The 16,831-nt window shown below is 44.6% G+C and overlaps 1 protein-coding gene across 2 annotated transcripts in view; it reads right to left on the bottom strand.

The window, feature by feature from the left end:
• Positions 1 to 16,831, bottom strand: part of LOC137620587 (transmembrane protein 62-like) — an 83,175-nt gene that overhangs the window by 52,124 nt on the left and 14,220 nt on the right. For both annotated transcript variants that reach the window (XM_068350843.1, XM_068350842.1), the window contains exons 4-5: positions 4,608 to 4,745; positions 3,964 to 4,143 (exon numbers count right to left, since the gene is read on the bottom strand). In XM_068350843.1, the coding sequence (XP_068206944.1) occupies positions 3,964 to 4,143; positions 4,608 to 4,745 (318 nt within the window). The remainder of the gene's footprint in view (positions 1 to 3,963; positions 4,144 to 4,607; positions 4,746 to 16,831) is intronic.

Here is a 16,831-nt window from a genome sequence, read left to right as displayed (position 1 = left end):
ACACAGTTTGCAAGAGAGGTTGATGACTGGTCTCCAGCTTCCAGATGACTTTTTCACAAGAAAGACTCGGATGAAGAAGCCTGGGGAGTCTTCAAGGACCTCTGGGAGAGCGCCCTTTTCCAATATGGTCTGGAATTTTGATTCTTGGTCAGTGGAAGGAGAGATTGAATGAACAGGACACGATACCCTAAAAGAACCTAAAAGAATCACAGAGATTGTCCAGGGTTTGGCCACAAGCTGCATCCACCTCTGCCAGCAGCAATGCAGGCATCCCCTACTGGTGGACAAGTGAGGGGATCGCCCATCCTAGCGGTTGCGACCTCAGCCACCACCTCTTGGATTTTTCCCTCCTTGGGCAGACTTGGTGCCTTTCCTGTCCTTGGTAGGAAAGGGCTTTTTAGACACCTTTGAATCTGTTGCTGTTGTTCTGCTTGTCGTTGGCTTCTGCATTTTGTTCTGCGAAGGAGTAGATGGTCTATAGGGCGGGGATGTTAAGGCTCTATGGAGGAGGGAGTCTTGGTGGGACTTCCTTCATCCCCTCCGCAGCTTGCTCATGTCTCTCAGCTCAAACAGAGAAAAGTTCCATAGTTTCATAATCTCACTTTGTGGGACTTGGCAATGAAACCTCTCACCTATCAAGTCCATCGTCTTAGGATGGAGTTTGCCCACAAGTTTACTACAGTACTTGGTGGGCAATGAACTCTATGGTACAAGTAACCCACAGAAGAAAAGCCTTGATCGCCTTCTTGGAGCTTTCTTTGGATAAATCCTTGGTCCGTACCAAGTTTCCCATGGACCCCAACCAGATATCTAGCCACGAAGTAGCCTGCATGGCATACTATGCCACCTTCTTCTGATTGAGGATCTCGGAAGCAGAGAATAAGACTTGCAGTCCTGAAAGTCTCTCCAGAGATCTCCTTCATCAATTCCTCTAAGGAATAATGTAGAGGAAGGGCTGGGAGAGGCTCATCAAGGACCTTGTAGTACTTCCTCTGCTGGACATTAGGAGTGGAAAGAGTCAAGAGGATGGGCCTGTGCGAAGGGAGCTAGAGGAGAGCCGGTGAGCTGAGTCAACACCTTTTGCTGGGCACTTTCCATGAGACAAGGGCAGGGCTGCACTAGACTTGGGGGGGCTTTTGAGTCCTGAAGACATGGTCTAGGACAGTGTCTTTGCCGTCTGAGGAGCATTCGCCCTGTCTCCTAACCCACTGAGAGACCTCTTACAGGCCAAAACCTGCCAGATGACGTGCATGGACTTTTGTTCAGGTTCTGATGGTCTGGACTGGCAGCGAACTCAAGTCTTCCACCCACGAGACATAATCTTGGGGTAGATCTTAGTCATTCTTGAAGTGATGAGTAAGTGATAACTGTCTGACCACCTCTGTGGGTCTTGCAACCATCGTTGAGGACTTCAGCAGTGTCTTGGAATCCTTAGACTCTTTCCTCGTAAGGAAGAAGGTCTTCAATACGGACAGTTTTGGAGGGACACCTTTATGCTGCTCCCCTGTAGGAGGAAAGATAGAATCTTCCACGGGTTTAGAGGCTGCTCTGAGCTCTCGAGTAACCTCCTTGATGGGAGAGGGGCGGAGGGAGCCATATAGGGACTCATCCCTGCTTAGAGCTTCGTTCTGGGCTGCTGGATGAGGAGCAATTGGATGAGGAGGAGTAGGTACGGTGATACTTAGCCTCCGCTTGGACGTCTTGATGAGGGTCAGCTTGACCTTGGTCGAGACCATCACGTCAGAAACTCCTCTTTTCTTCTTTAGGGTAGAGGAAGAAACCGAAGCCTCTTTGCAGGAAGGAACCGTGGATTTTCTCCTTGGGCCAGCCGACAGCGAGGAAGGCTCTTCCACGGGGATCATAGGAGTCTCTGAAGGGCACAGGGGGAAAACCTGTTACAAAAGCTTGAGTAACGGCACTCACCAGAGCTCCAACCCATGGCTCCTGACCTATAGCAGTGCTATCAGAGAGATCCCCTGAAGGGAATGACGAAGAGGGTTTCTCTAAGTAAGTCTTGCTTGCTGTCGAAGAAGACCTGGCGGGGGGGCTGCAGTGCTAGTCTCCTTACGAGGGACAGTACAGGTCCTGAAGAGGTTCCCTCGGAACCTTGAACTCCCGCTGGGTGGAGGCAGCCTTGCCTTTCTCTGCTCTCCCCCAATGAACGCGATATCCTGTGCTTGCGGGGAGGAGAACGAGGCGAAGTCGAACGATAAGGGGGAGACTGTTGTCACTCCGGAGAACGCCTAGGGGCTCGAAAAGGAGAAGGCTTGCTAAGCCCCTCTTCACACGAGCCACGCTGCTCCCTAAAGCGACTGATTCCCGCAGTCGCTATGCAGCTGGAGAGAGATCACGTGTGGTCACCTGCAGACGAGCTGCTGAATGAGACTGTCGATCACCTGACGATCATTTAGGCGATTGGTGAGTTGGTGAACAGCGAGCAGGTGGTCCTGTGTCATCTGCCTTACAATCTCTTCGGAGATCAGCAAGCCGTTGGTGAGTGACGAGCAAGGGTGAATGGCGAGCAGCGGGCTGTTGGCGATTGGCAAGCTGGCGATCGGTAACCTAGAGAAGAACGCCGAACTGCTGGAAAAGTTCGTGAACAGCTAACCATGGGCGAATGGCAAACAGCTGCACGCTGACGAGCCTGCAAGGGAAGAGCGAATAGGGGGCTGAAACCAGCTGGAGACCTAAGAACCGGAGTTTGTTGACAAGCAGATGGAGAGGAGAGTTGGTCTGATGAACGCCGAGACCGAGGAGAGTCCGTTGACACAGACGAAGGTTGGGAACCAAGTGGAGTGCAGTGGGACCGACAAGGGTCACCGCACTTACGAGTTCTAGGCGATTGAGGTGAAGAGGGGCACAAGCTCGGCGAGGACAACGACCATGAGAGCAAGCCTCCGCAAGGGAAGGCAGACTAGCAAGACTCCAAAGATGAGTCTCAAAGGGTGGTCTCTAGCAAATGAGATAAGTGATCACCTGAAGGAGAGACTTGCCTCGGACTTTGCTCTACCCCAGAAGGAAATTAAGCAAGGGGGGAGAGCAGTCCTCTGTGGCAGCGGCAGGAATGGAAGACGAGGTAGGACCCGAGGCAGCAGGAAGGGCCGCAGAAGACTCCTAAGGGACCAAAAGATTGACAGTAGGCAGGGCCATTGGGTCAATCTAGGTAGCAAAAGAACACTGCAACTTTGCACCCTCCAGGATGAGCTGCTCCGACAACTCCCTCGAAGGACGGCCAGCCCTGAAAAATAGAAGAAAGTAACAAGGACTTACCCAGGGGAAGTTGCGGGGCCACTTTGTTAGGGGAAGCAACACCGTTTCTCGAGGACCGAAATTGTCCAGGAGTTAATTGTCCTGCGCTACAGGAAACCGGCCGAGCAGGAGCTTTGGAGGAAGGTCAGGTAACAGAACCAGCAGCTTTGGGTTACTTCTGCTTCTAGTAAGACCTCAAAGGAGAAGAATCCCTTTTATCCTTCTTCCGTCGTTGTCCAAACCTTTCCCACTGGGAGGCAGACCATTCCCGACATTCACTACAAGTGTTAACGGTATCACACAGTTGACCTCTACATGCGGGACAACTAGTGAGGATCGATTTCGATGGAGGACATAAATATCAGGCAGGAGCAGCCCTCAGGACCAGGGCAGATATGCATTGCTGGCTAGGAGGTAAACGCACACAATCTACAAAAGAAAAAGCAAAAAAAGTTAGTAAAAATGGCTGTCCAAATATTTGATAAGGAGGAACAGGGGTAATAACCATTCTCCATCAGAGTCAAAAGCAAAGCGAGTTACAGTCACAGGTGTGCGAGTGAAAGGGGTAGCTACTTACTCCCCGGCTAACTTGCGAGTAGGTGGTTAACCCTCGCAAAGATTCTAATGGGTTGTCTTTCAGCTTCGCTAATAGTAATACTCCTATAAATAGCATTGGTTTGCATTTCAGTTACGGACCAATTACCCTTTTCTTACCAATGAAATTGAAAGGCCTCCGGGGTCCAGGTAAAAGGCAAGCATCTACAGCAATAAAGGCAATGGAGTCTACTCCATATTTGTGAGTGTATATATAAGACCTCTTACTGTGCTGGCCTTGAACACTGTATTTTTGATAAAAGTTTTCATCACTGGATAAAGACGGAACATTAAAGTTATCTGTAAAAAGAACAAATTCTGTCAATAAACCATTGCACTTATCATTCAATATCAAAATGTTATAGAATCTATTTGTAAAATAAATCTTTATTTTGCTTTCTCATGAGGTTTATAATAATTTTGACCCAAAAGATTTGTTTACACCTGAATTTCTATCAATACAATTTTTCCATAAAAGAATGGAATACCATAAGAGTATGTTATTCCCAAATGTAAGAGTTACCCAATTCTGATTCAAGTACTCTTCCAATTTAACTAAACATACCTAATACGATATGCCTAACTTTTTATTTATTTCAGTTGAACATCATTAGGATACACTAAGCACTTATAAAACATTTCTATTTACAATTTAAAAAATTATTTTAATAATTATCAAAATTTATACTAAAAAACAATTACTAAAGCTCACAAGAATTAATTGAGAAAAGGAAAAATATAAAACAACCTGTCACAAGTATTACCATGGTTTCCTCTAATATCTAGCCAAATGGTTTTGTTGAGGACACCTGAGGAGTGCAAGATATCCCTGTAGGTCGCCCACTCTTCAATATACTGCTTTGAGCCTAGCATATCCATATTCTTGGCATCTGTCAAATCTCCTGGAAGGAAGAAAAAAATAATCCCATTCAGCATTTCTCCTAAATGCGTTTGCATCAAGTTAATTTCTACTATCCATCTTTAATGACCTACATTGATTATATATATATAAGGCTTAAAGATGCGAGAGAAATTCTCAATGAAATTAAAACCACAAAACATAAATAAAACAAGTACAGTACTATAATCAAATTTCACTAAAATTATGTTTGAAAAATGTTGCCATAATATTTTTTAAGATAGTTCAAGTAAAAATTATGAGCATAAGAAAAAAATGCAGAATGTTGTCATTTGTTGCCTTGTTAAAGCTAACAATTTCCATTACCATAGTAATACTGTAAAATGTAAAGAATCAAATGACAAATATGATGTTTAGAATAAAGGGATTTTTCTATTTCCGGGCTCAACCTGTGTTGCTCCGTGAAATGCTCCTCATAGCACCATTTCTAAGGTATAAATACTGCTAAATATACCAGAAAAAAAAGTTGCATGGAATGCCAGGAATATACCCAGCTCGCTCACCCTTGCAGAGTGTCGGTATAGTAACTGGCGCATGTTAAAACCACTATCAGAGGTCCCTTACCAATTAGTCTTCTTTCTCAACATCCCCCGTTACTATGAGGTAACGTTCGACATCAGACTACTGCCCGCTAATATGGCTACTGCCCCAACCCCCCACCCCCACCCCTACCCACTCTCTCTCATAATTCCTTACTTAGCACCGTGATAGTCAACACGTGTTCTTGTGTTCGGAACCTTTTTTGTAGAGCTATGGTAGCGACACACAAAAGTTTTTATAACATTGTTAATTTAGTCTGGATGGGTAGCTACAGTGTCGTCTGATGCTTCTCCCCTGGCAGCCATTTTGGTGTCGCTACCTACGAGAGCTTCATGCTTACTTGAAGACTTCCAATTAGTTCCTCATACTAATTGTAGTCTTGTTTATTTAGCTCTAGACATCTCATACAATGATTATTTATGGTTATTAAGTTTATTAATGTTTGAGTATTAGTTAGGCTATTGTAGCGTCATGTGGTTAGACTACCCTTATACAATTTAAATATGAATTTTCAAGAGTAAAAATTTATATTAGTCTTGTTAGGTTAACTACAAATCTAAAATGTCTTTGTGAAAAATTACTGTGAAAGGCATTTTAACACCAACACTAGCTTAGTAATGTAATGTTCACAGCTTTAATTAATTTACAGACACATAGGTATACTAAAGTTACATAGGGGTGTATAAAATAAAGAATAATATAAAGTATAATGACTTTCAACTCGTCTACACAATGTGCATGAATAAATTCTGGTTTTTAATTAAAAATATCAGCACATAGTAATAGGTTGTTGGCTTTTAGGATGACCCAACCTAGTGAGGATTAGATTGAAAAATTTAGGCTATACAGCTCGGCACAAGAATGTGTGTGGCCATTCAACCCCCTGAGTACAATACGGCATAACACCACACTTACACCAAGAAGTAACAATTAGATGATGTTGAACAGAAAAAGGAAAGAAAAGAAGCAGGAACATTGATATGTACAATGATATAAAAGAAGTGCAGCTAAGGGGCAAAGGAATGTTGCTAAGACTTTTAAGAAATACCTTGTATGGAATAGCCCAATGAGGAAAAAGGCTGATGAAATCTCTATTCGTTACAAGGTAAACTTTATAAATAAAGAAACCTCAGTACTTTAACGGGTGGTAAAAGTAAACCCAGGTTTTTCCGTAATTTGCAAATCCTACGTAAAATAAAATTATATAAAAAAATTTCTAGTATCTCAATTCCTTTGAAATTTGAAAACACACCACTTTATTGCAGGAGTTTTAATCAGCCACCATACAGCAGGATCAAGAGCCAATATGAATAGCACAAATATATGACAAACTTATAACAGAGTTTGTATTTTTCCTAACATACAAACCCAAATTCTTTACTATAGGAGATGTTCTAGCGCGAGCTGGAAAATATGGCAGAAAAACCTTAACAAGGTCGTTAACGACCGGGAAGGTAATTACTCACCTGTTAGTGGTGGGGGACCGCCGGTCGGTAGCTGCTGTTTACCTTCAATCGGATTCTAGCTAGGACTATCCTAGGGGGGCGGCGATGGAGGGAAGATTTGAGTAAAGAATTTGGGTTTGTATGTTAGGAAAAATACAAACTCTGTTATAAGTTTGTCATTAGTTCCTACACTTGATACAAACCCTCATTCTTTACTATAGGAGACTTAGTCTTGAGGCCAGGGTGGCCAAGGAGTTCCTTATCCCTTAGGGAAGATATTCCTCTGACTAGACTCTTTTGAAGCAACAATCTTCCTTTAATCTTCTTTCTTTGTAGATCCCCAGAATCTCAGTATGAGTGAAGGTTTGTAGCTTCATGGAAACAAATGTTTCAGGATGAAGTGGGTCAGGAACATTAGACTCGCACCCCTTCAAACTTAGGATTCCCCCGACCTTGCAAAGGGGAAACCTCGTGACCACGAGGATAACTTATACCCCGTGAGAGGAATCAGATGAATATCATACCTTATTTCCATTGGCGCGTCCAGCTGAAACTGGATACAGACTGGGATCCCTATATGGGAGGGAGAAGGAGACGAAGAAAATAGACGGGTGTCCTTCTAAAACCTAGTGTAACCCAGAATCCTCAGCCAATGGTTACTGTCCCCTAAAAGGGCGTAAGGTAGCTACAGCACCCGTTGACCTGTCACAATAGGCCCTATAGCAAGGGTATTTAGGGACCTATGTGTCACGTCGCTCAAATAGTGAGCAGTGAATGTAGATTAGTATTTCCAGACTCCAGCACTTTAGACTTGGGAGACTGAGAAATTTCTCTTAAACGCCAGTGAGGCAGCCACTCCCCTAACTTGATGGGCTATGGGTTGTGCTGCCTCTGAGTCTCTGTTTAAAGACCTCGCCATACCTTTCTTGAGCCAGAAATGGTGTTGTGAGAGGTTCTCTTCTTTACCTTGTTGGTACTAAGGAAGAGAAAACGGAGACGTGGTCTGAAAGGTCTGGTGTGCTTCAGATATTTCTTTAGCGCCCTGACTGGGCATAGTAACGACTGGTCTGTATCCTGTATTACCTTATTGAGGGTGGAAAAGTGAAAATCTCGAAATCTCTCATCGGTACGTGAAGGATTATGAGTCTAGCCACCAAGCCCGGTACGAAGTTGCGAGACACTTCCCCCCCATCCCTTAGAATGGGTGACGACATAAGACAGACCATGTAGCTCACTGACCCTTTTAGTCGAGGACAGAGGTACGAGGAAGACGGCCTTAAGGTTCAGCAAGTAGCCTGAGGCCCTTAAGGGCTCATAGGGCAGACCCTTCAGGGAACGTAAGACACGTCTCACAGTGATGGTCTAATCTCAACTGGAGGGCAAGATCACTCAAAACCACGAATCAACCAAGGTGATGTCTACTGAGGAGGAGAGGTCAACCCCCTCTCAGTCTACAGATGAGGCTAAAGGCTGAGCGATAGCCCTTAATCGCCGAGACTGAGAGGAGTTTTTCCTCACTGAGGTACCAAAGGAAATCTGGGAACTACTGATTCCTTCCTTTTGAGAACCCAATTGCTCTACATGATCGCTGTTGTAGCGGTTAAGAAGTCCATTGTCTTGGCCCCAACAGTTAGGACTTACAGTTTGGACAGCCTGGAGTCTTGGTTTGACAAGTCCTCGTGGCTCGCGAGGTAGCCGACTGTATCAGACCACGTGTCAAGCCAGAAGAAACATTGAAGTCGCTTCCATTGCCAAGGCTTCTATGACTGAGAAGAGCTTGAAAGAGTAGAGTGTCTCTTCAAGGATAGCCCGGTGTGAGCCTCGCCATGAGGGGAACCAAGATCAGAGGAGAAGGGCTGACGTCTCTGATCTCGGCAAACAGACCAGGTTTACAGTTTTAAAGGTCACTCAAGAATGGCAGGGGCAAGGGACAGAGACATTGCACTAGCAATTAGGACAATGCTTCAGAGACTGACCACATATTATATGATCAAAGACCAAGCCTCCTCTCCATTCCAGCTAGGACCAGGGAGGGCCAGGCAGTAGCTGCTGATGACTCAGCAGATAGATCTATAAGCTCCCCCAAACCCCCCAACCTTAGCTCACAAGGATGGTAAGGTTGCAGGCACTAATGGCAGTAACAAGTGAAACACTAGTCAGAGACGATACCAATCAGGCCACAGCCAGAAGATCAATTCTGGTCTTAGGGTTTTGGGGTGAACGACATAGCTTGTCTAAGGCTGGAGCGACAAGAGGTCGAGGAGACAGATGCAAATCGCCGAGGCATGAGATATTACACATAGTTCTTAGAGTCCTTATATAGGAGGATTCTAAGTCCCTCGATGGCAGCTCTCCTGAGGAATCCTCAAGCTGCGCTAAATCCTCGCGTGTTACTACAGGTAAAGTGGAGAAGCGAGTAGCAGACAAACCTTATGTCTTACTCCCCGTACCTTTCTTATTGAAAGGGGAAGAACGGTAGAAGTCGGAGTGTCTGGAGGTAATGGCGAAGACCATTGACGAGTCGGAAGACTCTCTGTCATAAGAGACAAACTCTTAATGACGATGGTCGCATGCATAGCACTAATTGCATGCATGCATGGACTCTCTGTGCTAATTGTTACGAGAGCCCGACGACTAAGCGTAACTGAAACTCAAAGGTTCCAAGACGTGTGAACTCGAAAGTCCAGCGCAACAGAGGCCCGAAGGACTCCTAAGGTCATGAGAACCCGTAGGATCAAACATGACGAGAGTTCAAAGTCTCCCGATTACGCCCGTCTGGGGGGTGATCGTCTCGAGACCCCGAGGGGTCAACATGAGGACAACCAGTAGGATCAAAAAGACGTCTCCTTACAGCACGAGGGGGAGAACGTCAGGGATGAAGATAACTCCTCCGCAGGGTAGATTTGTTTTCCCGAAGGAGAACGTCACTTAAGACAAGGCTCTCGCTCCGCCCCTGGAGGAGAACCAAAAGCATAAGGAGGAGGAGTGTGGATCAGCAAATTCCTACAAGATTTCTCTCGTGATTGGGAGGTTCTCCCGAAGGAGATCGCCTAAAACAAGCTTTCTCCCTGCTCCATGGGGAAAAGCATAGGCGTAATAACCTCTCTCTCGCAAACGAGGGAGAAGTCCTTTCAAAGGAGGATATTGCCTAACGCCAGATCTCTCCCCGCTCTATGGGAAAAAGTGAAGGCGTAATGATATTTTTCCCTCGCGAACGAGGGAGAAGTCCTTTCAAAGGAGGATATTGCCAAAGGCAAGGTTTTTCCCCTCTCGATGGGAAAAAGGGTAAGTGTAATAATTTCTCTCTCGCGAATAAGAGAGAAGTTCTCCCGAAGGAGGACATCACCTAAGGCAAACTTTCTCCCAGTTCTATGGGAAAAAAGCATAAGCGTAATAATCTCTCTCTCGCGAACGAGAGAGAAGCTCTCCTGAAGAAGGACATCACCTATGACAAGTTTTCTCCTAGTTCTAGGGAAAAAACGTAGGCGTAAAAATCTCCCTTTCGTGAACGAGAAAGGAGTCGTCCCGAAGGGGGACCTGGCCTAAGACAAGCTTTCTCCCAGTTCTATGGGAAAAAAAGGCATAGGATTAAAAATCTCTCTCACGAACGAAAGAGAAGTTCTCCCAAAGGAGAACATTGCCTAAGACAAGCTTTCCCCCAGTTCTATGGGAAAAAAGCGTAGGCCTAATAATCTCTCTCTTGCGAACGAGAGAGAAGATCTTCTGAAGGAGGACATCGCCTAAGGCAAGTTTTCTCCCAGTTTTACGGAAAAAAAATAATCTCCTCTCGTGAACGAGAGAGAAGTCCTCATGATGAAGGATATCGCCTGAGACAACCATACTCCCAGGGAGAAGTTCCCCCTGAAGGAGGAACAAGCCGTAGACTTGCTTTTCCCCAGCTCTAGGGAAGAAAGCACAGTCTTCGGGGACGAGATAGCAGAGGTAAGACTCATTGAGCTGTTCGCAACTCCTTACGAAGGAGGGAAGGTTGCTGACTGGCTGAAGTGGGGACGCTTTCCCTCGGAAGGGGAATGGATCTCTCACGCGGTCAAATTCCGAGGAAGGTTATCACTCCCTCGTAAGGGAAGGATCTCTAAACCCTGGAGGTGAACCTCCTGTCAGCAATCTAAGTTTCCCAATAAGTTGATCAAGTTGCAGGTTGACAAAGAGTGTTACCTCGTAATATGGGCAGCTCATGAGCTGCCACCTGAAGAGCAGGATAACGAACAGAGCGGCCAAAGCCCTCGGCATTGCGTTCTACGTCGCTGCTATCTGGGTGTTTTCTTTTAGCCTCTCTAACACGTTTCCCTTTTCCTTCTGCTCTCAACCGAAGAGAAGAAGGGCCAAACCCCTGCATCTTCTTTCGAGGTTTCCGAGACTCGAAATCCTTAACTCATTAGGGAGGTTATCCTGTCTGAAACACGGGAGCGAGGGATTGTCCCCGCGAGTGTATGACCAGAGATTTTCGTGTGTAGCGCTAAATGTGTGCGAACACCTGGGTGACTGGGGTCTGAAGACTGCCATAAGAGTTAAACTCTTGATGACATGTGTCACGAGAATCCGAAGGTTCAGCGTGATCGTGCGTGCCACTAGAGGTTGTGTTGCGAGAACCCGAAGGGGTAGAGCAACGGGAAAACGGATGTCTCCCTTGTCACGATACAACGAAGTGTCAGCGAGACTAAAAGCACGAGAGCTCGAGGTTTCAGCAACTTGATGTGAGAAACCGAAGGAATAGCGCACCAGGAAACTGAAGTTTCCTTGTCACGAGACCCCAAAGGGTCAGAGATTGAGAATTCAAAGGCGAGAGCGATCTCTCTGAAAATAGAGAGTAAAGCAAGGCGAAGCGCTCTATCTGACTTTTTCTAGAGAGGACGGACGGAGACCCTCAAACTATTATGTGAAGAAGAGGGTTTGAGGTTAGGATGTGCTTTGCTCTTGACCGCGCTCCTGTTTCTTACATGATCCCTCGCACGACGATGACAGCGAGGCAGAACGATAACAAGAGGGAGCGTTCTTATCAGGTTTGTGGCAAGAGCGTATATAATCTCAAAGCAAGAAGTCTCGGGGAGAGACAGAAGGCGAGAAAGAGCGAGAATGATAATGTCTCTTCCTATTTCGCCTGTCTCTTTGGCAAGAACACCTAGGTGAAGGCGTAAACGGGTGTGCGGGAGTGTTCTCGCACGTCTGTGCCAGCCGTAGGGTGCGCGCGCATTAGAAAATTCCCTAGCACGCACAGTGGAATCATATGGGGCGCACGGGCGTGAGCGTATATCCTTGCGGATGCAGGAGAAGACTGGCACGCCGGTAAGCGCTGGCGCGTAGGTAACTGTTGGCGCGCGGGAGAAGGCAGCATGGCTGACTTGTCAGAAGTCCTTCTAACAGTAGAAAGTTTACGCGCAGGTTTTACCTGGTGCGTAGGATGGTGCGCAGTATGGCGGGCAGGAGAGAGAGGGCCTGAAAACTTTAAATCAATCAATCAGGAAAGAGAGGTGTTGGGCGCGTATGCGCATGTGCAGGAGAATGTTGGCGCGCGGGAGCGCATAGGAGAGCACTGGCGCCCAGGAAAGCGCCAATGCGCAGAAGATTGGTGAAGCGCAGGAGTTTGTGCGCAGGTGAGCGCATGGCGCATGATAGAGCTATGCTCTTTTTAGAGTTTATGCGCATATTGGCGCATACGCTCATGATGCCCTATGTTAGGGTAAGGAGGAAGCACTCTAAAGTTTGTGACGAGAGCGCTTAGTCTTGCGGCGAGACATCCCGTGAAGAGAAAGAAGGCGAGGAAGAGCAAGAACGATTATGTCTCATCCTATGTCGCCTGTGTCTCCGGAGAGAACGACTGGGCAAAGGAGTGCGAGCTCTCCTTTTCCTCTTCTCTCTCTCTCCCTCCTAGCCTCCGAAGAGGAGAGGACAATGAAGTGGAGGAGGAGGAGGAGGAGGAGGAACGGCAAAGACCACTTTTACATACTTGGCAGGGGAACCCTAAGAACACCCATGGCCTCTGTAACAGGGCATAGGGGAAGAGAATCCACTTCCAGCGGTGACATAAAAGCGTCATGAACACTTCCTCAAAATAGAGGACATCACCTAACAAAGAAAAAGAAAAAGGATTAAACAAAACTCAAAAAAGAATGGCTACTCTGCCAGGCAAAAAAGCAGGAGCAGTGATGTTACCACTGCGACGGCTAGAATTCGATTGAAGGTAAACAGCAACTACCGACCGGCAGTCCCCCACCCCTAATAGCTGGGTAATTACCTGCCCGGTCGTTAACGACCTTGTTAAGGTTTTTCTGCCGTATTTTCCAGCTCGCGCTAGAATATCTCCTATAGTAAAGAATGAGGGTTTGTATCAAGTGTAGGAACAAACTTATTTTAAAGATCTCCATTATCAGCTTATATGTACATAAAAAAAAATTTGTGCATATATGACAAAGTTTTTCAAGTACTGTAGAGTACTGTACATTTGTATTAGAAAGTTTTTAATTAAAAGACTAGCTTTAATGGCTTGATATGAAATGACAAATTCGAAGATAATTTGTATTTTTCCTAACCATACAAACCTTAGCTATTTACAAAGGGTATTACTTTTAGCGCAGCTGAAATGACAAGCCAATAGTTTTTAACGAGGGTTAATTACCCCCGCCCTAGTTAGCGGGGGGTGGGGAAGGGTAGCTTGCTACCCCTCCCCCCTCCACGCACCGGTGACTTGCTTCACTTCACTTAGAGGTAGGACTTGACTTGGGGGTCAGGGATGGCGGGCACATATGTGTAAATAGCTAAGGTTTGTATGGTTAGGAAAAATACAAATTATCTTCGAATTTGTCATTTGTTCCGTAACCGAAATACAAACCACGCTATTTACAAAGGGTGACTTACCCCTTAGGAAGGATGGAGAGTCCCCAGCCTTACTGACTTCGGCTTGCCCGGGGGCTCGATCCCTCAGTGAGCAGCACTAGAGAGAGGGAGCCCCTGTACCTCACAGGTTCCTAGCGATGCTAGGAACGAGTGGCCTACATAAGTAGTGTGAGGAGGAGAGTGTGACTCGTCCTGTGAAGTTGACCTTGAGACCTTCAGATAGGAATTCTAGGATAGGACGTTCCCCATACCACCTCGTCAGGGTATGGGAGACGCAACAGTATTAAGCTTAATACTAGGAGCACAAAGAAGCATGGGTTACCTGCAGAGGTCGAGGTCAGCTATGCGAGGACCAGGATACTGCTTCCCCAAGAGAGGGGAGAATGAAGAAAGAAGTAAGGGTCAGACATACTCTTTCATTCACACAGACTAAGACCGGGTAACAACGCCCTCAACCTACTGCTACTTGTCCAAAAAGGAGCCTGAGGTTAGACCAGCTGTTGTGCAGCCACCACAGGGCCGATAGAGAACGTATCGAGGCTCCTGTGGGTCACGTCTTGCAGGTAGTGGGCTGTGAAGGTCGTTTGACGCTTCCAGACCCCAGCTTGAAGTACCTGCGTCACAGAGAAGTTTCTCTTGAAGGCCAGGGATGTAGCAATACCCGACATCGTGGGCCCGAGGGCGACGTGACGGAGGAGGGTCAGGATTCAGGGCATGGTGGATAACCCTTCGAATCCAAGCAGAGATGGTGTTCCTGGTGACCCTCCTCTTTGTCCTGCCTGTGCTCACAAACAAAGCTCGCACATGAGGACGGACTGCAGCCGTTCTCTTCAAGTAGTACAGTAGGGTCCCGAATTATGCGAGAATTTGGTCGATTAATGACCTCGTGTAAATGGAAAATCGCGAATTTCGAAACACAACTAACAGAAATAATTCCATTGTGGCCATGGCAACCAGCAATTTGCCTATTCAAATGTGTTTACTACCCATTTCCAATACTTTCTTTGTACTATACTGTATTTCTTTATAATATCAAATTGTTTTTGTAAATAAATAAAACATTTAATATACTTTAAAGTTCTAATAACTTGAAAAATGGTTAAAATTATAACCAGGATAGGTGTAATCACCATATATTTCCCGTTACAACACAACCCAAAATACAGACAAATTTTAATGTTTGTCATATCTATTGTATAATACAACTGGTGAATAGCAAAACCATCACTCTATAGACTAGCTTGTTGTATGATTGAAAATCCAGAATTATCAAAATAAAGGCGATTTTATATCATGCGTTTCCTAAACACGCTAAAAAGCAGAATAGAAAACGACAACCAATGTTTTGTTTACGTTTAACTCTGATCACAACGAAGAAACAGACGCATTTATACATCTGTGTTTTTGAATTGACAGCAATTTTACCAAGTATAGATTATATGTTGAATTTGTTATTACCAATGTTCTAATTATTATTTATTAGAACTTTCAAATAAATGAAATGAATGCCATTTATGAAATGTTTTTCTTTATGATGCCGCCTGAAACGGAAACCTTCCATTTGTTTACGCTCCATCTTCGATCATAATAAACAAACGAATGCATTAAACACACATGATCTAAGTCATAACTAATGATATTACAAACATTTAGTAAACATTATGTTATTACAAATATTTTACTTACCGTATCCATATAAATTCCTAAATTCGTAGCAAAGCTGGAAATTTTTTTTCCTTATGCGTTTAATCCACAATAGCAAACTGCCGCTAATGACAGAGTGATAACTTACGATAATTCTAAACTGTTACGAAAGATAATTGTCCTTTCCATATCCAAAATACTTTTCCTAACTTCAGTTATAAGTCAACTTGTACCCACCTCAATTATGGATCCATATGCAAAAAAGGTAAAGAAGAAAGTACTAGGCCTATTTTTAAAGTCACCGAACAATTAGGTTACCGCTATAACGTTCGATGAGAGAGAGAGAGAGAGAGAGAGAGAGAGAGAGAGAGAGAGATGGTTTTAAAGTACTAAACAATAAATATGATAGGTTATAACACATTGGTGTTTATGTAATATTAACTGTATAGATGGTTTGAATAAGTTAAGAAATGGTGTAAACAATTCTTTGTTATTGTATTCGCGCGGAAGCTAGACATCAGCTGATGTGATCACAGCCAAAAGTAAAACAAAAATAAGTTAGCAATACTCTATTTTTAAAACACACCCGAAATTTAACAACATAAGTACATGTTTTATTATAGCGCAATTGACATTTAAAGAGTAAAAATTTTCTGGAATAGAATGGTGTTTCCTAAAAAATAGTGGTTTGCGGACGAAATCGGTTACCGTATTTTAAGCTCTGATTGAAATGGATGTATACACGGTATAATTTTTTCGTTTTGTATTTAATTGACACTTCAAGAAAACTGATTTTGGTTTCTTCATCTATTTGTAAGTATTGTATAACGAGAGAGAGAGAGAGAGAGAGATATTATGACGCAGAAGGTTACAGACCTAGAACAGGGGAGGATGAAGGTGGGGGGAGTGATGAGACAGGCTGGGTGGACTCGCCGGGGAGACGGTAGGAGACGGGGGAAGGGGGGATTTGGTTGCCAGTGGCTAAAAATAGATTCTGAAAGACGGTAAAGGGAAAAAACGAATCCCATCGAATAAACAGAATAAGGAAAGGGAATAAGATCCAGAGGAATAATAGATATAATGGAATGAAAATGACTAGATGGTGTTAGTTGTGATAAGAATAATTTAGATATTTGAAATAAGAGTGTCTGAGGAGGTATAGAAGGAATTCGTGATAAATATAGAGGAATATCAAAGGATACAGTTAGTTTACATTAAAGGGTTTGTTATCGTTTATCGGCAGTGAATAGCCTAAACTTCGGTAACGAGTCGTTTTAAACAGTATACATTTGATTTGCAAACATTGGTTTTGTAGAGTAGACGGTAAAATAAAATCTAGAGAGAGAGAGAGAGAGAGAGAGAGAGAGAGAGAGAGAGATTTCTGCCATCAAATCTCTCTCTCTCTAGATTTTATTTTACCGTCTACTCTACAAAACCAATGTTTGCAAATCAAATGTATACTGTTTAAAATATGACAAAATATTGACGACTCGTTAGAGAGAGAGAGAGAGAGAGAGAGAGAGAGAGAGAGATTTCTGCCATCATCTCTCTCTCTCTCTCTCTCTCTCTAGATTTTATTTTACCGTCT

This window comes from Palaemon carinicauda, chromosome 27 (assembly GCF_036898095.1).
Source record: "Palaemon carinicauda isolate YSFRI2023 chromosome 27, ASM3689809v2, whole genome shotgun sequence".
Taxonomy (NCBI): Eukaryota; Metazoa; Arthropoda; class Malacostraca; order Decapoda; family Palaemonidae; genus Palaemon; species Palaemon carinicauda.
This window is presented reverse-complemented; position numbering and strand designations above follow the sequence as displayed.